The sequence below is a fragment of the Candida parapsilosis genome, contig 006372 (assembly GCF_000182765.1).
Source record: "Candida parapsilosis strain CDC317 annotated contig 006372".
Classification (NCBI taxonomy): domain Eukaryota; kingdom Fungi; phylum Ascomycota; class Pichiomycetes; order Serinales; family Debaryomycetaceae; genus Lodderomyces; species Lodderomyces parapsilosis.
The window spans coordinates 1,303,395-1,325,497 of record NW_023503283.1 but is presented as its reverse complement, the minus strand read 5'-3'; the positions used below and the strand labels follow the sequence as shown (position 1 = coordinate 1,325,497).

General features: G+C 37.0%; 7 protein-coding genes across 7 annotated transcripts; 3 read left to right on the top strand and 4 right to left on the bottom strand. All coding sequences in view use genetic code 12, as the record gives it.

Moving 5' to 3' along the window:
- Positions 1–119: 119 nt before the first annotated feature.
- On the bottom strand, positions 120–2,174 carry CPAR2_405760 (uncharacterized protein; the record flags this gene model as incomplete). Its single annotated transcript, XM_036811505.1, has 1 exon — positions 120–2,174. The coding sequence occupies one exon, from the start codon at positions 2,172–2,174 to the stop codon at positions 120–122; it is 2,055 nt and encodes a 684-aa protein (XP_036667935.1).
- Positions 2,175–6,931: 4,757 nt separating this feature from the next.
- On the top strand, positions 6,932–7,804 carry CPAR2_405750 (uncharacterized protein; the record flags this gene model as incomplete). Its single annotated transcript, XM_036811504.1, has 1 exon — positions 6,932–7,804. The coding sequence occupies one exon, from the start codon at positions 6,932–6,934 to the stop codon at positions 7,802–7,804; it is 873 nt and encodes a 290-aa protein (XP_036667934.1).
- Positions 7,805–10,655: 2,851 nt separating this feature from the next.
- On the top strand, positions 10,656–12,008 carry CPAR2_405740 (uncharacterized protein; the record flags this gene model as incomplete). Its single annotated transcript, XM_036811503.1, has 1 exon — positions 10,656–12,008. The coding sequence occupies one exon, from the start codon at positions 10,656–10,658 to the stop codon at positions 12,006–12,008; it is 1,353 nt and encodes a 450-aa protein (XP_036667933.1).
- A 768-nt stretch (positions 12,009–12,776) lies between these two features.
- On the top strand, positions 12,777–13,967 carry CPAR2_405730 (uncharacterized protein; the record flags this gene model as incomplete). Its single annotated transcript, XM_036811502.1, has 1 exon — positions 12,777–13,967. The coding sequence occupies one exon, from the start codon at positions 12,777–12,779 to the stop codon at positions 13,965–13,967; it is 1,191 nt and encodes a 396-aa protein (XP_036667932.1).
- A 116-nt stretch (positions 13,968–14,083) lies between these two features.
- CPAR2_405720 (uncharacterized protein) lies at positions 14,084–15,781 on the bottom strand (the record flags this gene model as incomplete). Its single annotated transcript, XM_036811500.1, has 1 exon — positions 14,084–15,781. One exon carries the CDS (start codon positions 15,779–15,781, stop codon positions 14,084–14,086), a length of 1,698 nt encoding a protein of 565 aa, XP_036667931.1.
- Positions 15,782–16,078: 297 nt separating this feature from the next.
- Positions 16,079–17,752, bottom strand: CPAR2_405710 (putative serine/threonine protein kinase; the record flags this gene model as incomplete). Its single annotated transcript, XM_036811499.1, has 1 exon — positions 16,079–17,752. One exon carries the CDS (start codon positions 17,750–17,752, stop codon positions 16,079–16,081), a length of 1,674 nt encoding a protein of 557 aa, XP_036667930.1.
- A 1,784-nt stretch (positions 17,753–19,536) lies between these two features.
- On the bottom strand, positions 19,537–21,843 carry CPAR2_405700 (uncharacterized protein; the record flags this gene model as incomplete). The annotated part of the gene is made up of 1 exon (XM_036811498.1): positions 19,537–21,843. The coding sequence occupies one exon, from the start codon at positions 21,841–21,843 to the stop codon at positions 19,537–19,539; it is 2,307 nt and encodes a 768-aa protein (XP_036667929.1).
- Positions 21,844–22,103: the final 260 nt, after the last annotated feature.

Below are 22,103 nucleotides of genomic sequence, written 5' to 3'. Positions count from 1 at the left end.
CCGATTTTAAAATCGCTACCCAACAATACACATGTGGGAGAGGAGAGGAGTCATGACTACTACTTTCAATGCTTTAGTCTAAACAAGCATTTTTGAACCTCTATTTTCTATATTTGACTCTAATTTAAGAAAACGATTTGATAAGTTGAATAAATAACCGTGACAATTCCAACAACAATCAACACATAATCAAATACGGGTAAAATTCGATCCATTGTTGATTTTTCAATTTTTTTAGTCACTGACCGTAAATGAATCAATGGTGGATAAATGTACACCAATGGGATACATGCAAAACATCCGTTGAATGAAACAAATTTGTCAATGTTGTCAGCATTCAAGTAAGCAATAAAACAAACCAAAGTGACTGAAACAGCACGAAATATGTTTTTAAGCCATTTAACTTGCGGGTTGTATTTACCAGAATGGTGATACAATTTGCCATCTTTATCTTTATGCTTGGTCCCGGTTTTCCCCTTGTGTCTGAAAAATATTGATTCACCAATTTTTATGGCAGGGAATAACTGCAACGGTCCAGAAAGAAAAACAGCCACGGAGTACAATACTAAAATTGATTGTACGGCAAGATTCCCTTGTGGTAAATTTAAAATTATAATCGACTTGACCTTATCACCGAATGCAGTGTAACCTATTGTACCAATGGAGACAAATATCGCAGTAATTACAACCATACTGATTGACAAAACCATGGGAAACTTTTCAGGTTGTGCCATTGAAGCTTCAATAGGTAAAATTAATCCAATACCTTCAAACGATGTAACGGCAACTCCAATCAACATTGTCCAACTATTGGAATTGAAGTTGGCAATATTGGGTCCAATACCATCAAGGTATATCTTCCATCCAGAAAACCAGAAAATGATGAGTAATCCAATAACAATAAATGCCGATGAGATCAATGACACAAGTGACAATTTCGTCAAGTTTCTAATCCACACTAAAGGAATCATTAATAAACATTGGACAATAACGGCATTTGCTCGTGTTAACCAACTAGGCTGTTCCGTCAAGAGCCCACCAATGAATGCAATCATATTCTCCGATGTAAATAGTACATACGTTGCCACAAATCCAATTTGACTGAGTAAAATTGACACCAAGATGGAATACTTGAGTGGAGCTCCATACGTTTTGAATCCCAATTCACCATACGATGCCAATTTCAAAGTCTCTTTTGATTGTATAAGAACAACGTAGCAAAAGTATGTTAGTAAACCGAAAGTGCTCAATGTAACTATGGAGAACGATAATCCACCATTGTAAAAAGCTCGTGGTAAAAATAACACACCCGATCCAACAAGAGCTTTGAACACCAAAAAAAAGGTCTTGGCGACTGAAGCAGTTCCCTTTGGTTGTTGACGACGTTTAGGTAATTGTTTTGGCAATTGAGGAACTGCACCATACAGTCTTTGGTTTCCTAGTAAACTCGACTCCTCATCAAACACGTCCTCGTAGTTGGATCCCGAGTCTTGATCCAGTTCGTCGTCCTCTTCGTCGTCGTCATCATCATCATCAGTAAAATCTTCACCAGCATAGTGACCATACATGCTTAAAAACTCCATAAAGTTTTGCGTCAAGAAATTTGGTGGCTCTTGATTCTTTTTCAATGAATTTTGAATGATAAATTCACGTCTGAACCCTCCAGGTACATTTATATCACTGGCGGTTGATCCACGTCTAGTTTCGTCCAAATATCTTGAAAACGAAGTACTTCTTGTACGTCTTTTGGGATTATGGATATTGATTCCATTAGGGTGGGAGTCTTCCGATACATTTTCCATTTGATGGTATATCCTTCTAGTGATGTCACCACCTGGTTGCTTCAAACTTTCTTCAGGACTTACTAGATGTTTACCAATAGTTTTCAAATCAACATTTTTTTGTGCATTGTTTAGTTGTGAAATCAGCTCATCATAACTCTGAGCAATGGAGCCACTTGATTCATGTGAGTTGTGTGATGCTATCGAGGGACGGGTGTTTTGTAATGTAGAATCTAGTGGTTGATGTGATGTGCTAGAGTGTGGACTTGAATTCATTGGTGTTGGCATTCTATAAGATTGTGACGGAGATGGGGAATGAACCGAATTAATGTCTGGAGGTTGCGTACTGTCATGATTCTGGAAAGCAGAATTCTGGTTGTTTGACAGTGTCATGGCTAATCAAACTGTGGCTGGGACACTGTGGATTTTGATGTGATTTTGCGATGGAAATAGAAAAGTAATATGCGGAATATGGTAGCTCTGAGTAGTAGTAACATAATATGGTAGTGCGTCGATTTGTTGGGAAAAACGTTATTTGGAGCCGCACCACCTAGTGGGAGTTAGAATGATAATTAAACTTACTGAGCTGAATGAATATGATGTTTGTTACTCCACAAAAAAGGTTATAGTCCATAGATGTTGCGATTGAGTGCTAGCTGTTGAAATACAGTCTTCTCCCCTCACTTTGAAACAGCTATGTCATTCATTACAACTCAGTGGATTGTACCCTAACTAATCAATTTTGCAATGACATAGTTTATGTTTTTCCATGACATGAAACGATTTGCAGCAATGAATGACTTGTAAACTGTCCCCCGCTTTCGGAATCGAATTCCATAATCTTGCTTTGAACACACACACACTTTTTGAATTCCGCATCTCTATTCTATTAGTTGGCGAGTGCTCCAGTTTAGGTAAGCGGTTACAAAAAGAAGGATACACCTGTCTTTTTAATAATTTTAACTTTTTTGCAATTCTGACACGGTGTATGGAAAAGAAAATAAAATAAAATACCCAAAAACAGTCAATCAAATCTTAAAGCTTAAACATTGATCAGAAGCGGGTCTTGCAACCCTATTTTCGAAAAATGGATTTATCGCCGTAGCTAATTCCAACAAGCATGGCTTTCACCCAGAACTAGCAAAAGAAAAAAAAAAATTGGTTACGAAAACGCAGCTGGATACAGAAGCCTCGCTTCACATACGCGACCTCAAAAACGAAAAAGTAGTTTTGGGTTGTCTTGCGCGTTCCCCACCTTGAAAAAGAGCTTCAACAGTCCGCGGTGCGACAGTATCTTAGAACCTAATACAATACGCCAAAGAAATAGCTATCTCTGTTTCACAAAGTCCAAAATAATCCATTATCCTATAAATTAGAAAGAAAATAATAGTATACCCATTAAAGTAAGGCAGAAAAGTGGGGCAAGAGAGAGGGGGCGAGGCCAAGGCGAACTGCAGTTTCCGTGCTAAACAGGGCTCTTGACAAGGAATATTTCATATACGGTTATGAGTCCAGGGCGGGAACAATTTCTAGCCGGAAAAACACATTTCCCCTTCATAAAAACACACACGCCCTGAAATAAAATGAGGTATATAATTTGAATAGAATGTTGTGGACCAAAGGGAGTTTTCGTGTCCAAGAGCCGAATGTCGCTTTCTCTACTTTTCCGGTGGCGCTGTAAAAACATATGCCTGTGCATTAATGCATGCGTGGTAAGTGAAGTCAGTCAATCAATGCTCGGGTGCGATAACCCGCAGTTTTGAGTGTCGTGCGGGTGTTGTGCGGGTGTTGTGAGGGTGGTAAAATAATTACACAAAAGAGAGTATCCTAACCATCAGAAAGAGAAGCAAATTAAATTATTTTCTCTCTCTCTCTCTCTATTTACTAAGGCATTTTAAAGCGACAAAGTAAAAATACAAAAAAAGAATAGTACAAAACCCGAATGTTTTGTGAAAGATTGTTCATAAAGAACGACATTCCCCGAAACAGTCATGGATAAAAGTAACTCCTCCTTATTGTGTAGTACAATCCTCACACCCAAGCCACAAAAGGGAGTTGGTCACATCAGCTTTTCGAGCAATCTTCATCAAAATTTATTGACCGTTACTCTTACTAACATTAGATTATGAGATGATGTCGACTGCATCAGGGAAGAGCAAGATGAGGGAAACCAGGCAGAGGCATTCTGCTCTTACAAATCTCGTATAAGCTGCTACGATACCAATGAGTTTGTGGCTTCGACTTTTCTCTGTCTTTAGTAAGTGCAATATAGGCTAAGAGCTTTTTGTCATTCACAGTGTCATGCGCAAGCTCTTAAACAACCGGTATGTTGTTTTTGTTGTTCCGAAGGGGGGAGCATCTTTTTTTTTTTTCGTACAATTGTGTCGGCGTTCATGGTGGAAAAAATCGTAATTCTATCCTTTTCGGAAAAACTTTCTTTTTTTTTTTTTAAGTCAACTGTCCCTCTCAAAACGGCAAAAAAAGGTAGCGGAACAATCGGTGATGCTGTTCGCCAATCAGCAATTTCACTTTCATGATGGTGAAACCGTCTCATCAAAATGGGCCACGCTCACACAGCAAAAATCACTTTGTTCGTCAACATACTTCTGCAAGCTCATTTGCCCAACTCACCTATATTACATCGACATGAGATTGCTTTCTAAAAAAGCTGCCTCGGCTCTTCCCTTTTTCTTTTTCCCACCCATGGTGCAAGATGCATCGGATATCTAATCCGACCTGCACTTAAGTTGAGGTAATTTTTTGCAAAGACATCATGCATGGACCACAGAACCAAGAAAGGAAATAGTTACAGAGCGGAGAAGGAGGAAAAAAGAGAGAAAAAGAAATTGTTCCGAAATGTGTGAGCAGTACGTTTGCTTTGTGTAGTTTTGTTTTTATTTTTCGTATCTGCAGCCGGTTCGGAAAAACTATCTTGGCTTGGGAATACGTTTGATGCTCGGAGATTTCTCCTCTTTGGAACTTGTTTTCTTGGAAAAGTGAACTCTCCACTTTGATGCACGAGATAATCCGTAATAGTATGGAAATGTACTGAAGAGAAAGAGAGGCGTAGAAAGAAAGAAACTTTAGGATAAATGTTAATCGTCTGCTGTGTTGCAGTTATGCGCAAATTAGACTGAAGCCAGCTGCATCCCCATGACAAAAATCTTGTACCAATACATAAGCCACTGGGATGCATGCCAATTGTCATAAAAATACTACTTTCTACTCCATTGTGTTTGAAAGCAGTGTGTTCATAATGTTATATTCTATTGTTATGTACTATTTGTGCCTCATGTTGTCGTGGCCGAGAAATGGTAGAAGAAAGATTTTCTCTTTTGTGAGATTAGTAATATTAATAATTAGAAGACAAAAATCAATGGCCCATGGAAGCCAATCATACACAAAACAAAAAATAATTAAATAAAAATAAAATGTCATAAAAGATTATGTTGCGACATTAGCTAATTTCTTTTATTTTTTATTTTTTTCTTTTTTTCCGCTGTGTAAGATCCCACTGTGTGTATATGTGTGAATATGTGTGTGGGGGATGTATAAACCTAGATCTGGAAAATGCAACAGTGGGGAAAAAAAAGGTGAGTGAGTTGAATGACCTCATAAGAAGAAAAAACAACGACAAGGGATTGAAAGTGAAGGCGGCGAAGTACTACCACGTTTCAGTAACGGCACAATTCCGTTGGTTGTTCTCATGATTGAGTAATGCTTTGACGATGAATGCCGCGGCAATAAAAAAGGTGTAAGTAGAAGATAATCTGTACTGTCTATTTTTTTTTTCATTTAGTTTATGACGTAGCTTGCATGCAGAAAGGCAAAGGAAAAAGAAACGATTGGGGTTTGAGTGAGTTTGCTTTACTTCTGTTTTGGGATTCACACCCACTTCCAAATGGAAAGGCGGTGGGATACTGTGTTGCATGTTATCCATAAGTTAGATGGTTCTTGCTACTGTTTGTCTTATTTTACTACATTGTTATTTGCAGTGTCGCATTTTCTTCTTTCTTTGTGTTTTGGAATTCAAACGGCGAAAAGGAGAAAAGAAAAAAATAAAATAAATAAAATTTTGGTAGTGTACAAAGTACTCATTTTGTTTTCTTTCTCATATCGGAAGTATGTTTTAAAATGACTGACGCCCTAGAAACCAAACAAACAAAAGAGAGCCTGAATTGACTAGCTAAACCAATGTATTGTATTGTTCTAGTTTTAGTTTGACATAGAAATAAAAGGAAAAACAAAGGGGATTTGTATCTTAGAAGAAGAAATGCAACTGTGGTGATTGGGGGAAAAATAATCGTGCATACTAGCTACTGCTGTATAAACTAAATGTATGTGGGGGTCACCCTCCAACACAATAAAGATTCAAAAAGATGGTTAGATTTGCAAAACTAACTGGACAACAAAGAGTTTATTCAAAGTCATGAGATTAAAAGTCTTGTCAGACTGTGGTACTCATGTACTGAAACACTGTAGAAGTTAAGGTGACATCAGATATAATAAGGATCTGCACTTTTTAAAACATGTGCTTTTCAACTTTGTTGGTTGGGTTTTGGTTGTTGTTACATATATACATCATCAAGGCTTTGTTGAACAACCATAATCTATATTTTATGACAGAAAGGCAAAAAAATAAACAGAGATATAATTTAAAAATCTAAAACATTTACATTATTTTTGTATGTAGTTGTTTTTGTATATTATATTTTTGTATTTCTTTTCAAATGCAATGCAGATATTTTGTGTAATTATTGGACTGTACAATAACAATAAATTAATAACCAATGGTGCATATTCTATTTCCGTATTACACTTTCAAGCACAACTTTGTGTAACGCCAAATAAAATCTACCCAGATTTCACAAGATTTCAAATATATATATATATATATATAGAGCTCTATCGTACAATATTTCAAAACACTTTTTGATAACCCAACTTTTTTACCAAAGATATCCTTATATATATCATATCAATAATAATTCAACTTATTTCACCTTCCACATACCACCTATTCAACTACTGCTTTGTCATCATTGACTTAGTTACTATATTACACTAAAGTATTACATACTGTTACAACTACAACTACTACAACTAATACCTAATACAACTATTACAACTTTTACAACTATTCATAGATGATGTACTGTATGGACGATTCGGTCATAGGGTCATACCTAACCACCACATTCAATTCAAATATTGATTATTTAGAATATGTGCCAGAAACACAACAAATCCACCATTGCCATAATACTACTACTAATAATAATATCCACTTCAACCACCACAGCAACAACACTAGCCTCTCATACACCTCCCAACACTACCTAAGTGATAATCAAAATCTAGCCAACTTCATTAAATATATCAATGCCAATCCTGAATTTAAACAGTACAATCAATTCCATTACCATAGATTACACAATATATGCTGGAGAAGAATATACAAAAACCATCATAATTTAAAAACTATTAATCCATTTACTATAAATTGGGATAAAAATTCTGATATTACTTGGTTATATGCACCTAAATTATCACCACCAAAGGAGGAAGAAAAAGAGGAGGAGAAACTACTTTCAACTGGATTGGAATGTAACAAGAAAGTATCTGCATTTGGGTCAATGTTGAGTGGCAATGATGATGAGGGAGAAGATACATCGGTTGAGGAGGATTTACAAGATTCGGACAATGACGATGATGATGATGATGATAACATGTCGGTTTCTTCAATAGATTCAAACTCCACTAACTTCAGTCTTTCCTCAAGAAAAGATTCAACTTCATCCTCACTTTTTGAAATGGACAATGATGGAAACACCACTCATAAACAAGAGAAAACTAAACTCAAACCAATACTTAAACATTCATTAAAAAATACAACTACAACAACAACAAGAAAAACAAAAGCAAAAGCAAAAAAAGTATCATTCCATTACATAATTAAAGCTCGAGAACTCATTGAGAACCATGTATTGGAATACAACTATATAGATACAAACTGCATATAAACCTTCAAATATAGCTGGTCTATAGAAAATTTATATCATCATTATAAAATAAAAAAAAGGGACATTATTAATTACACGTCAAATCTATTCTTGTAGTTATTGTAGATAAGCTATAAGGTTTTTGACTTTTTGATTGGAAACAGGTGATTTCTTTTGGAATAAAAGAAGCTTCGTTGGTGAGAATAAGATCAGGGGTGGGGAAGAAGAGGTCAAGAAACTGAAACTGCAAGGAAAAAGTGTGTTGCAGAAGTTTAAAAATATTGAAAAACACAGATCAGTGACGACAGATGTACTGAGTAATGCTTTGGATTGGTCACGGATTCTATTCAATGGGAGATCTCAAAGAAAACACATGATCGCTAAAGCTTACTTACAAGGATTCTCTAGGTTGTTGTTTCATTTGCTCGCGTTGCAATTGGATTCTTTTGTCACACTTCCCTGATAGGTCATTGGTAGCGTTTTCAATTTCTTTCAAAACGAGATTTTTTGCTGTGCAATTTCAAAATTTGTTCTACTTGTACACAAAGGTAAACAATTACAAAAGAATGTAGACCATAAAAACAATAGAATTGTGAAATAGGAGGAATAGAGAGACCCGGAGCTTAATATACTAACCCGCCAATTCAATGCCACTGAGTATTTACATGAAAAATGTTTGATTGCTTTAGAGCAACTGTAACATGGCTAGGCTGTCAGAGTATTTGACTTCCCCTCACACTCTATAAAAGTTTATCATTCACACCATCCTCTCTTTAACATATACTTGATTAATTGTTTACTATGTACAAATAATATGCCACTAAAAGCCCCGTTTCACTGGTGGTACATTACACTATTCCAAAATCACCCGAACCTTCTCCTCTTTTCCTTTTTTTTTTTTTGGGGAACATATGTGAGTTAAAGTATGAACCCATCCTTGTCTTTGGGCATTGAGCATTGGACATTTGGTCACCTCCTTTCATAAGAGCACAAAGAGTCATAGGTTTGTACAAATGAAATAAAAAAACAACCACATCAATTTGTGGGGGATCAGTTTTTGAGTTTCATTTTTATCTCTATCTCCTCTTCTATTGCATGCTTTTCTGTTTACTTTGTGGTGACTTGCCCAATTAGGACCATCGTGGTTCAAAACGAATTTGTTTTGTTCACGATGTTTCGGTTAATCATGCCTTATCACCAACACAATCTTATGGGAGGTAACGTTTGTTTGTTGGCGATCTTTTGTATTGTTAAAATGACTCTTCTTTGGAAGCGTCTTTTTGTTGGGGTCTCTTTTTTCTTGTACACTCCACTCCTCTCGTATCACTAAAGTTGCTGATGAATCCCGCAAAGCCACCGCATTGCTGTCAGCCAACTTGTAGTCCCCTATTCTGCGGTTTTGTAGCACCATCGAAGGAATTTTTCTAGTCTCAGTTACTTTTCAACAACGTTTGAGGTTTCCGAAAAGAAATAAAATCTTTGCGATAATTATTCCGACCAGTTGTGATGGAAGTTTAGTTCACAATTTTACGAACTTTTAAAATTCCCACACGAACAAATGGATGACTCTATTGTTATCATTCATATGCTCATGGGGTTAATTTTTTATTCAACTTCACTTGCATGGAAAATGGAGAAAAGAGAGAAAAAAGAACATTCATTCAACAATAGCAGCGGCAATACCCGATTCATAAACAATAACAAAAAGAAGAGAAAACAAATGGGAGGAAGCTTACATTTCCGTAGGGGCGATTCTGTGCATTGAATTTGTTAAATCTAACTAGGCAATCTGTATATTGCATCAAACATTCGAACATTGTTAAGACAATAGTAGAATGTCGAAAGGGGGGAACTCCGTCAATAGCAACACAAGCAAAAGATTATTTCTCTTCCTCTCTCTATGCGTCTTACTTATCAAGTTTATTGAAACGTTTCGATCGATACGTTCTGGTTATCGCGGAAAAATACTTTACATGATGCTAATCCCAAAGCAGTAAAGACTGAATTTTTGGTGCCAATCATAAAGTCCGGTTTGCTTGGGGCTCAATAGAAAGGAGTTTACTTCAAAAAAGTAAAAGCAAATTTTTTACAATGCTTCTTTGCAAACGTTTGACTTAGACGGAGTATAATCTTAGCATTCTATAAACTTTGCTCCGAAGTTTATAAACAATGCAAAGAGAGAGTAAAGGGGGGGTTACAGAGCCATATTGGTCGAACGATCTTCAACAAACGTTTAGTTGAAGGTAAAGAACAATTTGGAAACACTACGACTTCTTCTAAGCAATTGAAGCTTAGTACTTTTGGAGAGATTGTTTCGACAGAGAAGGTATTTTGTCCGCCACTTGTTTTAAGTTTGGATCACATCAAACCGTCTTTCTCACTCATATGAAATGCAGTTGCAATGGCAATTTTTTTTGCACCCAAGTGAGAGTTGTCATTGTTTGTTGCAAAATACTTGTCAGGTTATCACCGGAGCTGAGCTTTTACTATGAGTGGTCAAATGTGAGTATAGTATAGGCACTTATATGGGATCAAATATTGGCACTTCCGTCGCTTCACCACTTCGTGTTCCAACAGTTCTAGAAGCGTTGGAATCTCTCTATTTTATTTTTTTTTTTCACATGCTCCTTCAAATATTAATTATTCCATTTATCCTTCAGGTACACCTAATCTTATTGTTTTTTTCAAACTTTTCTTAACTCCCCCTTCCCCTTGAAAGATACAGTCTCTTTATTTTTGTTTCATACTAGTGCGACATAAATGTTCATACTAACGCGACATAAATTGTTCAAACTAGTGCGACATAATTTTGTTTTATGTGATTTTGTTTCCCGTAGGAAAGAAAATTATTAATATAAGATTAAAAGGGATAATGAATTCCAAGCTGGAGTTACACACAAACAGATATGTAGATGGACTTGGAAATTCTTTTACTTTGGAGTCAGACCTCATGGATTTGGACAGTCAGACAGCTCCATTAGAGTCCTGTTTTTGTTACAGTGATTACAATGAAGCAGTCCCTCCAACTAAAATTGAAGCTGACAATTTACATTCCAATATGGAGTGTGATGATGTTGACGTAGATGTAGACGTTAGCCCTGAACAGGATAAAAACTGTAAATTTAAAAGAGGTCCATACAGATACTACTCTGAAGCAGAGAAGCAAAGATTCTGGCAACTAGTTATCGAACAAGGGTCTTCTGCATACAGAGCTGCACAAGCAACAGACATCAGTTTACAAACAGCTTATACTTGGAAAAGAAATTGGAATCGCCTTATTGCTAACGAAATTAATGGTATCTATGACAAACCTAAAAAGCGTGGTCGTAAACCTCTTCTCTCTGAAGACCACAAAAACTATTTGAAAGAGTTGGTTCTTTCTGACCCCACTGTCACCGTAGACTTCTTGTTGAATAAACTAAGGAGTACATTTGAAGGTGTGAAGGCAAGTGAATCTACTATTTATAACTTTCTTATCAAGGTATGCAAATTTAGTCTCAAGAGACTTTCTAAATGGTCCATGAGACGGGATCTGCCAGAATTAAAACAACAGAGATTCGAGTGGGCACTTGAGAATAAGGACAAAATTGACCTTGAAAAGAATTGTGTTTTCATCGACGAGGCTGGTTTCAACATCAGTATGAGACGGGAATATGGGTGGTCAAAAGTAGGTGAAAAGGCTGTCCTTAAAGTTCCTGTCACCAGAGGTCTCAATGTGTCATTCTTGGGTGCTATCTCTCCAAAAGGGTGTATTGACTTGAAGGTGCGACTCCCAGTCGAGAATGCTCCTAACAAGAAGAGAAAAGTTAATTCCAACACTACCATTTCGGAAAAGAAGTCGAGGGTTGGTACCACAGCCGATCATTTCTACTCCTTTGTCAAGTCTGTGCTTAGAGAAATTGAAACAAACCAGGCACTTAAGGAAATGAAGTATTTGGTACTTGATAACGCAGCGATCCATAAACGTCGCGACCTCGAGTTATTGGTGGCACTGAGTGGAATGGAACTAGTATTTTTGCCAGCTTATTCACCTTCATTGAATGCAATTGAAGAGTTTTGGTCGGTATGTAAGGCTAAAGTTAAGCGATCAAACTTATCTAGAAAAGAACAATTAACACCAAGGGTAAGGGAAGCAACAGCAAAGATAGTCTTAGAAAGCTATCAAGGTTTCTGTAAGCATGCTAGTAGCTTCATACCATACTGTTTAGAAAAGAAATCATTCTAAACTGTATGGATCCTTGTGAATAGGAAGGAGACAGCTTTTGGCTTGGGAAAATAACTGCAAAAATCCCCCAAGAGAGGCGAGTAGAAAAGGACTAAGCTCAGACAAAAAAATTTTGGTTTGATATTATTTCATACTTTAAATCCAATTGCCCTAATTCTACAGAGCCAGGCTCAATTAGGTCAGAGGTATGGAAATTCTTTTGGGTAATGATGTAAATCGTTTGAAAATTTATGTCGCAGTGGTTTGAAAAATTATGTAGCGTTGGTATGAAAATTTATGTCGTCTTAGTTTGAAAAATTATGTCATTTTAGTATGAAAAATAAATGTCGCGTTTGTATGAATTATTATGTCGCGCTGGTATGAAAAATTAATGCGCATTAGTATGAATAAAAAATAAAAAGACTGTATAACGAAGCTGCTTGTCGTCTAAAGTCATTTGAACGAAAGAAATAGTATCGGAGATTGTAGGAGTTAAGGTAGGAGTTTAGGCATGATTGAAGAAAAACTTTCCTATTGTTTACATGTTTAAGGAATTGACTTGACAGCATTTCTAGATTTTCCGAGTGCATTCTATATTTCAATTAGGGAGTCACCTCTACTGTCTTGTTTTCTTGTTCACTCCAGCATTGTCCACACTCAAATGTTTTTTAGTGTCGTACAAGGATTTCACGTGACAATTTCGACACGATATCGGAAATGGATAATGCAATTTTATTTTTATTTTTTGAAAAATTCATCTTTGAATATCAAAAGTTTAACCAATGCACCATGTTATCATTACAGCTACGTTCATTACTGAAAAGTCTAACATGTAAAAGGCATATAACCACCACAGCTAGAGTATGCAACAACAATATCAAATCAAACACATCTTCCTCAAGGACATCAGACACTGATTCGAAAAAACCAACTCCATCATTATCTAATCGATTTCAAGAAAAGTACAACAGCACTAATCATAGTCGTCATCGTCATTCGCCAAGACCAACACCGCGCCATCATCATGGACGTCGTGAAGGAAATACTAAACTACGCAACAATGATTCATCCAATCAGTTTAATTTACAAAAAATTCTCGATACCGGGTCTGAATCAGCTCAAAATGCATTAAAATCAATCCTTGCCCGAATTCATCAATTGCAACCATTAAATCAACAAGTCCAATATGTATCCCCAACGCAGGGACTAATCACTTGTTCAATTCAACAAGTTCTTGCAGATTTAGACTTGAGTACACAAGGATTGCAATTGATTGAGAGAGAAGTAGTCACCAATACAAATCCACCAGCCGGTACTTCATCTTCACCCTCAGTAATTCCATTGATCAAAAAGATTAAGATTCAAGAAATGTTTAAAGCGTATAATGACGAACTAGCAGAAGCCAAAGAACTAGAGTTGCTAACAATGGGCTCGAAAAAGACAATCAAGGCACTCGATAACAAGTTACGAGCAAAACAAAAAAAATCAAGTGAAAAGCAAATCATGATCAAATGGTCCATCAGCTTGAATGATTTAACAAATCAAAAACAAGTTGAAATTGAGAATCGATTGAAAAAGGAAAAAACCAAGATTGTCATTTATTTAATCCATAATAAGAAATCTCCAAATTTGAAAATCACCGACATCTATCGAGCCAATAATGCTGATCCAGATGTAAATGAAATGATGGAAATTGAACTAAAGAAAAGACATAAAGTTAAGGATACATTGGAGGATATTTTGAATTCGTTGGAATGCAAATGGACTAAGGAAGGTGATGTTGAAAGTAAAGTAGCGTACTCCATCTCGCCAATCACAACCACAACTACCAGTGGAGCCAGTGAAAAAGAAAAAGTGAGTGAAACACAGCAACAGGCCCCCAAAAAGAATAAACCAAAGGTTCAAAAAGCCAATGAGGTTCCAACCAAACAAAAGGAAGAGGATCTTGATGCATTATACCTGCTTAAAATTGAGGATTAAACGACGTCCCCATTGTACATAGAATACCCATCACATAAAATGATCCTCTACTCCGTTGAGTATATCCTAAAATAAATATATCATTAGCATATACACTGACAAGTAGCTTTCCCTTTTCACACAATACTCCCATATCGATAGCTCTGATTCAGTTGCAAAATCGACTCCTTACGTTGCTTCACCTTACGCAAATCTTGACGTTGTCGCAACTTTTGAACCTTGTATCCATAAACATGACTATCCAATACACCATCAACTATGGGATAATTCAAAATTTGTTTGACATCATCATCTTCCAAAGCATAATTGCCAATTTCTTCAATGGCTTCTTCATAAATCAATTCATCTTGGTCAAATTGTTCCCGGGTATAATCAATCGTTGATAGGATAGAGTCCAAGTTGATAATATCCAGTATTATCGTTGATGTGGCAATCTGAGGTTCTCCTGTTGCTCCATCAATGCTTGCATTGTCATCACCATCGTTACCTATTAATGGTGATCCAGGTGGCGACGTTTTTGGCGATTGCGGGTAAATCGCCCTCATTGATGTATTATTCGATAACAATGATGCGTTATCCAAAGCATGTATTTCCGAGGTGCTGGGTACACTCCCGGATAGCAACGTGTTCCCATTTGTCCCATTATGCAAGCTCAGATTATCAGGTAGCCAGTGTTTGTGTTTTCCGTCATAATGATACCGTAAACCTTGATGAATGCGACTCATTCTTCCTTTTGATTCAGGATGGGCCACTACAGCCTCCACTGAATCAAATTGACGATAATCCTTATAATGATCACCTTTGAATGTCTTTTGGAAATCAATCACCAAATCTTTAAAGCCTAGCCAATCTTTCAATGCATACCGGAACTTGTATCTACCCCAAGGTAATTGTGATATTGTGAATGGGAAATATGAAAAGGAGTACCAATGGCCAATGGCAAATGCAATCAACTCAACACAAAGCAATGCATTTTGTATACATACACCAATACTTTCGCCTGAGCTGGAACCAGAACTGGAACCATCCCCTTCTCCTCCATTGCCACTCCCAGGAAGTACTTCGAAAAAATTCAAAATTGCCAATATAACCCCTTGCCAATAAGATGCAAAAATAATCAACTTGACACAAAGAAATTTCCCCACCGGTTTAAAAGGTTTCAAATCATCCCACAATATTTTCCAAAAAATCGCCAAACTATACAATGACAATGTAACACTGGCATTATAAATCACCGTCATCCATAAATAAATCGACTTGTAACTCATATCATTGACATTATACCAACCCATCATCTCAAAAAACAATGTACCAAAACATATAACCGGTTTCAACCACACATACTGCAATATACCTCGTTTAATCAGTAAAAATGTCCTGGGGTCAGAAATGTCTAATGGAGGCAACACAAACCCCATTACACCAGGATGAGGTACTGGTTTTCTGCCACTGGTCATTATAACAATGTTTCGCTCACCACCCAACATATCAGTCAACAATGAAAAAAATGTGTAAATGACAAATGCTTCATAAATCTCTCGTACAGGTTCCAAAATGAATCGATTGAAAATAGAAGTTTGATTAATCAACATTGAATAGCAACTGAGGGCAAAAAGCGGCACAATCAATTGTATTCGAATCATGAGTCGTTGTTGGAAAGGTTTGCGATAGTTGAGTAAATGGAGCAATATACTAATAGATATAATGAATGCTGATGTTAGTGATGAATAGAATGATATGGTAATAACCCAATGAGGCAACGGTAGTTTGGAATCATCATCGTTAGTGGCAATGAGATGCTGTAGTAGTGACATGACTAGAATATGTAGGAAGGTGGTGTTGTGAAACTATGAATCACCGATGTTATGTTGGCTACTTGTAAGGGAGTTGATCCTTCTCTTTGATCGTGTTCTTGGTAGTTGTCTATTTTCGTGTGTGATCAAAACAGTTTTCCTATTTTGGTTTTTGTTACACCAAGAGAGAAAAGAAAGACTACAGTTATGACGAATACACACTGTACTGCCATTTTATCATTCATCCGCACCTAACAGGATACTACACTTGCTACATATCACCACTCTTCAATCAAAACAAAGGTGTAAGCTCCCGTCCTACCCCATTCCAGATTCTCTCAACTTTTTAGCTCGTTCTTTCTCTTGATCGATCTTTTTCAAATCTTCTTCACTAATCAAATGATGAGTGTGATTATCACTTAGCACAGTATGTTGATCATTACGATCACCAAGCACTTTACATTCTCTTATGCTTTGTAAAAATGGATCTCTTGCCACATCAGACATTAAATATCGTTTTTTGGGGTCTAAGATTAACATATTTTTTAGCAAATTGCGTGAATCTGATGGTAATAAACGAAACAATTTTTCTGGTCCTTGAGGTCCATGATGTGCATGTCTATCATGATGATGTTGTTGCTGCTGCGCTTGTTGTTGATCAATATGCATACTATTCATGTCTTTCTCAATGTTACTTGGCGTTGGGTTCAACTGTGGTCCAGCAAAAGATCTATACAAAGGGTCACTCAATTTGGGCAACTTCCAAGGAAACCGTCTCAATATCATACAACAGTAAATTATGGCAATTGACCAAACATCAGCGGTTCTTGGATCATATCCATTGCCCAATCCCATGGGTTCAAATACTTCTGGTGATAAATATGGATCAGAACCAACAACACCTCTAGCGTAAATCAATTTATGTTGCGAATCCAACATGGTATCATGTTCAGTAACATAATATCCATTAGGCACCTCTTTTTCAAATTGGACAGCTGATCCAAAATCAATCAATTTCAAAATCCCTTGGGTATTAACAACACAATTATCCAATTTCAAATCACGATGAGCTAACCCATTCTCATGTAGGAAATGAACACCTTTAACAATTTGTTTAAAATAACAATTGATTTCGTTTTCACTCATTAACCCGCTCATTACCAAATTGAAAAAATCAAACGGACAATATTCCATAACAATGTAGTAGTCGGGATCAGTTACTTTACCACCAACTTTAGAGTAATCTTTAATTAGTTCAAATGTGTGAATGATATTTTGATGATCCAAGTATTCCCCCACTTTGTATTCATTTTGAACCTTCATTTTATAATCGGAATCTTGTTCATTGGGTAATCTACTTCTAAATTTCTTGACCGCGTAAATCTTGGTGGGGTCAGTTTTCGAAGTCAACAAATTGACTGATCCACTAGCTCCCGTCCCCAAAAGCTTACCTGGTGATCCATATTTTTTGAACAAATCAGCCGTAGGACTGATGGGTTCAGGTTTGCCAGCACCAAATTGTTTGGATTGCTTATGCGATGGTCCACTAGGCTTGAATTTTTTAAGAAACCGTTTCAATGGTCCACCACCTACTTTACTAGTGGATACATCGCTGTTTGAAGATGCAGGTGAACTATTTTTAGGTGAATTGGCTGAAAAGGGGCTGTTATGATGCAGATTATTCTGATTATGATGCAGATGATTCAACACACCATGATGGTGGTGATTCAGCTGTTGCTGCTGCGATTGTTGCTGTTGCTGCTGCTGACCAATTGGGTTGTTTTGTCCTTGTACACTTTGCGGCGAAGCAGCAGCAGCAACAGCAGCAGCGCCATCCCCACCATTTCGTTTCGATGCAACTGAACTACTAGTCGACATTGGCGTTATCAGACGTGAATTATTCTTCAGTCTTAAGAAAGATCGATGAGACGATGTCGATTGTTGATCATTCAAAGAAGTCGATGATGAATTGAAGAAACTTTTAAATGGCATAGTCAATGTATAAGTGGTTTTATGCAAAAAATATGAAGAAAATAAATTATCCGTTGGATTGATATGGGGCTGTGAGATCAAAAGCAGACACACTAACACGCTCTGTAATAAAGGGGGGGCTTGGTAGCTTTAACTGGTGGATTCAGTAGCTTCAAATAGTGGATTCAGGCTATTATATGTTGCAAGTATATGTATATATCACTTGTATCATGAATCAACAACGTGTCAAATTGATATTTATGACAACTGAAGGGAGATCGTCTAAAAACCTCAAGCTTTGTTCCTTTGTCGGTTTTAACAAAAAAGGAATTAAAAAAAAAAAATGTTTCAAAAAAAAGAAAAAAAAAAAAAAAAAAAAAAAAAAAGAGAAAAGTTACTTTTATTCCTCTTTACAGTTAATACTAACAATTTTATTTTGGTTGTTTGCTTTCTGTGCTGTTCTACTCTACTCTACTCTACTCTACTCCAGCTATATATTGTATCGTAGTCACAGTTTATAACTCTTATTGACCCTATAGCCAGTAATATCCCATCCTGCCATCGAAACCCTTATGAACGCTGTTTCTAATGGAATCAACGAAACATTCCACACTCAGCTCTATTTGGCGCCGAAGTTGCAGAAAACATCCCCATCAACGTCATTTTAGCAACTATAAAATTATTCGGTTATTTTACCAAAAGATCGGCTCCTTACATCCGTCAAGCATCACAGCTCATCATCTTTTTTGCTAATTATCATCATCATCATCAAATGTTATTGTCATTATCCTCATCCATATCAAATATGGAAATAAATCCGTTCTATTGTTCTTTCACGATGTCATCCGAAATAGAGACATTGTAGCAATCGCGCTCCCCTCTTTTTACGGGTTTAGTCTAACTAAAAACTCCAATACATTAAAGATAACTAAATGCGATCGAAAATCTAAAGTACAGTGAGGTGGGGATGTATCGACGGTATCAATTATGGTCACGCTCTCATAGTTAAGAGCCCCGTTTTGAAATTTTCAAAATACCAACCAGGCATTTCTTTCATGTAGGGAAAACGTAGTTCCGTATAGTATCTTACTGAAATGAAAAATCCAAACTCTGAACTAGTTCGCATTTCTTTGCGTAGAGTAAGACAAGTTTATAGGTTTCACCACACAAGTTTAGCTACCGACCCTTTTCCGAGTCTTGATCAACTTAAAGCTTATACATACGGGCAGGAGGCTGGTATCCTCTGAAGTAAAATGGTCTATTATCATGGACAGAGAATGTAAGTTGCTCGCAGCATATAAATTTCAAATTTTCCATATAAAATATTCCAATATTCTGAATGGTTATTTGGCAAAACTTTGCAGAAAAAAGAACTGCAAGTCGTGGAAAGCTAATTTTCAAGGATGCTGCTGATGCATTAACTTCACTAACATGAAGGTGTGCTTTAGCTCATGGTTGCTTTATATCATGAGTTGCAAAATGGCTCTTAATTATTGGAATTTTGCAACTTATTTTTGGCGATCCATTTGACAAACTCCAAGTTATCCCAGCAAGCTGAAACTTGGTGATTCATTTTTATACTACTGATTCTATTAGAAAACATAACTAGCTATCATCACAGACATATATTCGTTGTTTTGTAAGTTTCGAATTGGGGCGCTTGACTATGGGAGCGTGCCCATAATTGATATCGTCGATACATCCGCACCTCTCTGTACTCTACTGCGACTTTACCAAACATGCATAATCATATTCTGTTTCTAATCAATATACAAAATAAACAATCGAGGTGGAGGGGGATGTACCTACTCATGATCACTCAATCTTCGATTCTTCTTCTTTGCTTTGCTGCTATCACTTCCGGATGAATGTCTGCTACTGTTGTTACCACCACCATTCAACAAAGAAATACTCTCTTCTTCATCACCACTGAATTTGCTCATACTAAAGGAATCAGATCTGGTAGAGCTTGTTCTTCTTGGTTTCTTTTTCCTGTGCTTCTTTTTCAGCTGATCAGACAAGACACTGGCCGCTTCCAATGCATCAACACCATCAGCATCAGCAGCATCATCATGGTCAGATACATTTTCAATAATAGTCTTGTGAACACCATCGACATTGACTACTGACTCAATGATACCTCCAGTTCTATAAGATCTTGATTCTTGATGTTCAGTAATGGTTATACCAGACCCATCGCCATTTAATCTTGTTGAAGCTGTCGGTATTGGTATGTTGACATGTCCATCATGATGTTTGTGGTGGTCTTTATCACCATCAGGTAATTCCGACACATCTGCTTCTCTTTCATTTGGCAACAAGAATCGACTTGATGACTTGTCATCTGTGCTATCTCGCAACTCAACCGATCTTCTTTGTGCTTCATCAATAGCTCCTTGTTCTGTAGTATGCACTTGACCAACTAGTTTATTCCTATCAATGGATTGTGGCTGTGTTGGAGGTGCTGGTGAAGCTGCTTTGGCAACAGATTCAAGTTTACCTTGATCAGGTCTCTTGATGGTGACAAATTTTCTACTAGTTTCTAACGGATTCATTGCCGGGTTTTGAATCTTCCATTTGGCAGCAGCAGCAGCATTGGCTATTGCTGAATTGCCAGTCATGACAGATGGCCCATTATTGGTTGTTACACCGGTAGCAGTTGACTCATGGTCACCGTGCTGCTTGACACTACTACCCTTATTCTTTGGTGTTGAGGAGATAACAGTTGCTTGAGATCCGTGCCTTTCCAATCTTGAAAGCAAATCTGACGGGGGATCTTGAGATTCCAAAGAATTTCTTTTCGAAGCAGTAGCTCCACCTCTTTGATACAAATTGTGCAAATATGAAGTAAGATGTCTTTTGGACAATGGACCCGGCTGTTTTCTCTTGATATTCTTGTTGATATCAACATAGACATCAGATTCATCAACGATCTCTTCACCAATTAATTCTTCAATAACATCTTCCAATGTCAATACACCAATTGCTCCCGTTGGTTCACCTGGTGTTTCACTAATAATAATCATGTGTGATTTACCTTCTTGGAAATAGTTTAGGATATTCAAACATGAAGTGTCAACACCAGTTTCAGGTAATGTAGCCAAGGGGAAAGCTGCCACAGGCAAAGCATCCTCTGGATCATAACTAATCAAAACACGAACTAAAAACATACCAATAAAATTATCGGGCTCTCCAGGTAAATGAATAGGGATACGAGAAAACCCAGCATTGAAAATTTCCTCCACTGTTTTTTCATCCAATATCGTATCAGCACTCATTGTGTACACTCTATCCATGGGTGTCATTATTGAACTAACTGATTTTTCTTTTAAATCTAAAACAGCACTAATAATGGTGACTTCATCTTGGTTTAATCGTTCTACACCCATAGTCTTGTGCAAAGTGACCAAGGTTTTCAATCCTGATTTTTTGTAAACGGTACCGTGATCTTCACCCAAAATGTGATCCAACAACAACGCACAAGGATAAGCAACTGGGTACATAAGATACATCAAACACAAAACAAACGGAGAGAACAATGCTCCCACTTGCAAACCGTATCGAACACAAATGGATTGAGGAATGATTTCACCAAAAATGACAATTGACACTGTAGACGTAACAACTGCCGGCCATCCTCCTCCAAGACAACGATCCAAGACGATAGGCAAAGTCTCATTGGTGATGACATTGGACAACAATAGCGTAACTAAAACCCAATGTTTACCTCTTCCCAATAATCGTAAAACCTTTCTCGCGTATTTTTGTTCAGATGGTTCACCACTAGACGAAATGACTTTTAAATAAACTTCATCTTGTCCCATCAACCCCAAAGTTAAGCCTGCAAATACACCACCAGCCAAAACAAGAAAAGCAGATGTAAATAAATTGACATAAAATTGTTCTGGAGTTTGAGCAACTTCAACTGAACCATCTTTTGATGAAGCAGCAGCAGTCGAAGCACTGTTAATATGAACTGGAATCGAGTGAGCCAATCTGATAAAACTGGTAAAAATGAATAAAACCCTGCCAATGGCAGTTGTGCCTCTATTGGCATTTAAGGAGACGGTAGTACCATGGTTATACAGTGACGATAGTTTGCTTTTGGACATATACGTATGAAAAGTATCAATATACTTGAGGTTTGTGCAGCAGCTATATATGGATGGAAAAATATGAATTTATAGTGGATTCTTTTGGTAAAGAAGAAGAATGTAGTGGTTGTTTTCAAAAAGGGGAGAATCTGCGTGTATTTGCGGTTTGATGGCTGAATATTGTTTTTTCCCTCTCCATTCCAGTGGTTGGCGTTTTTTTTTTTTTTTTTTTTCTTCGTTTTGTTCTTCGATTGCGTCAGTGTCGTGTTACAAAATTA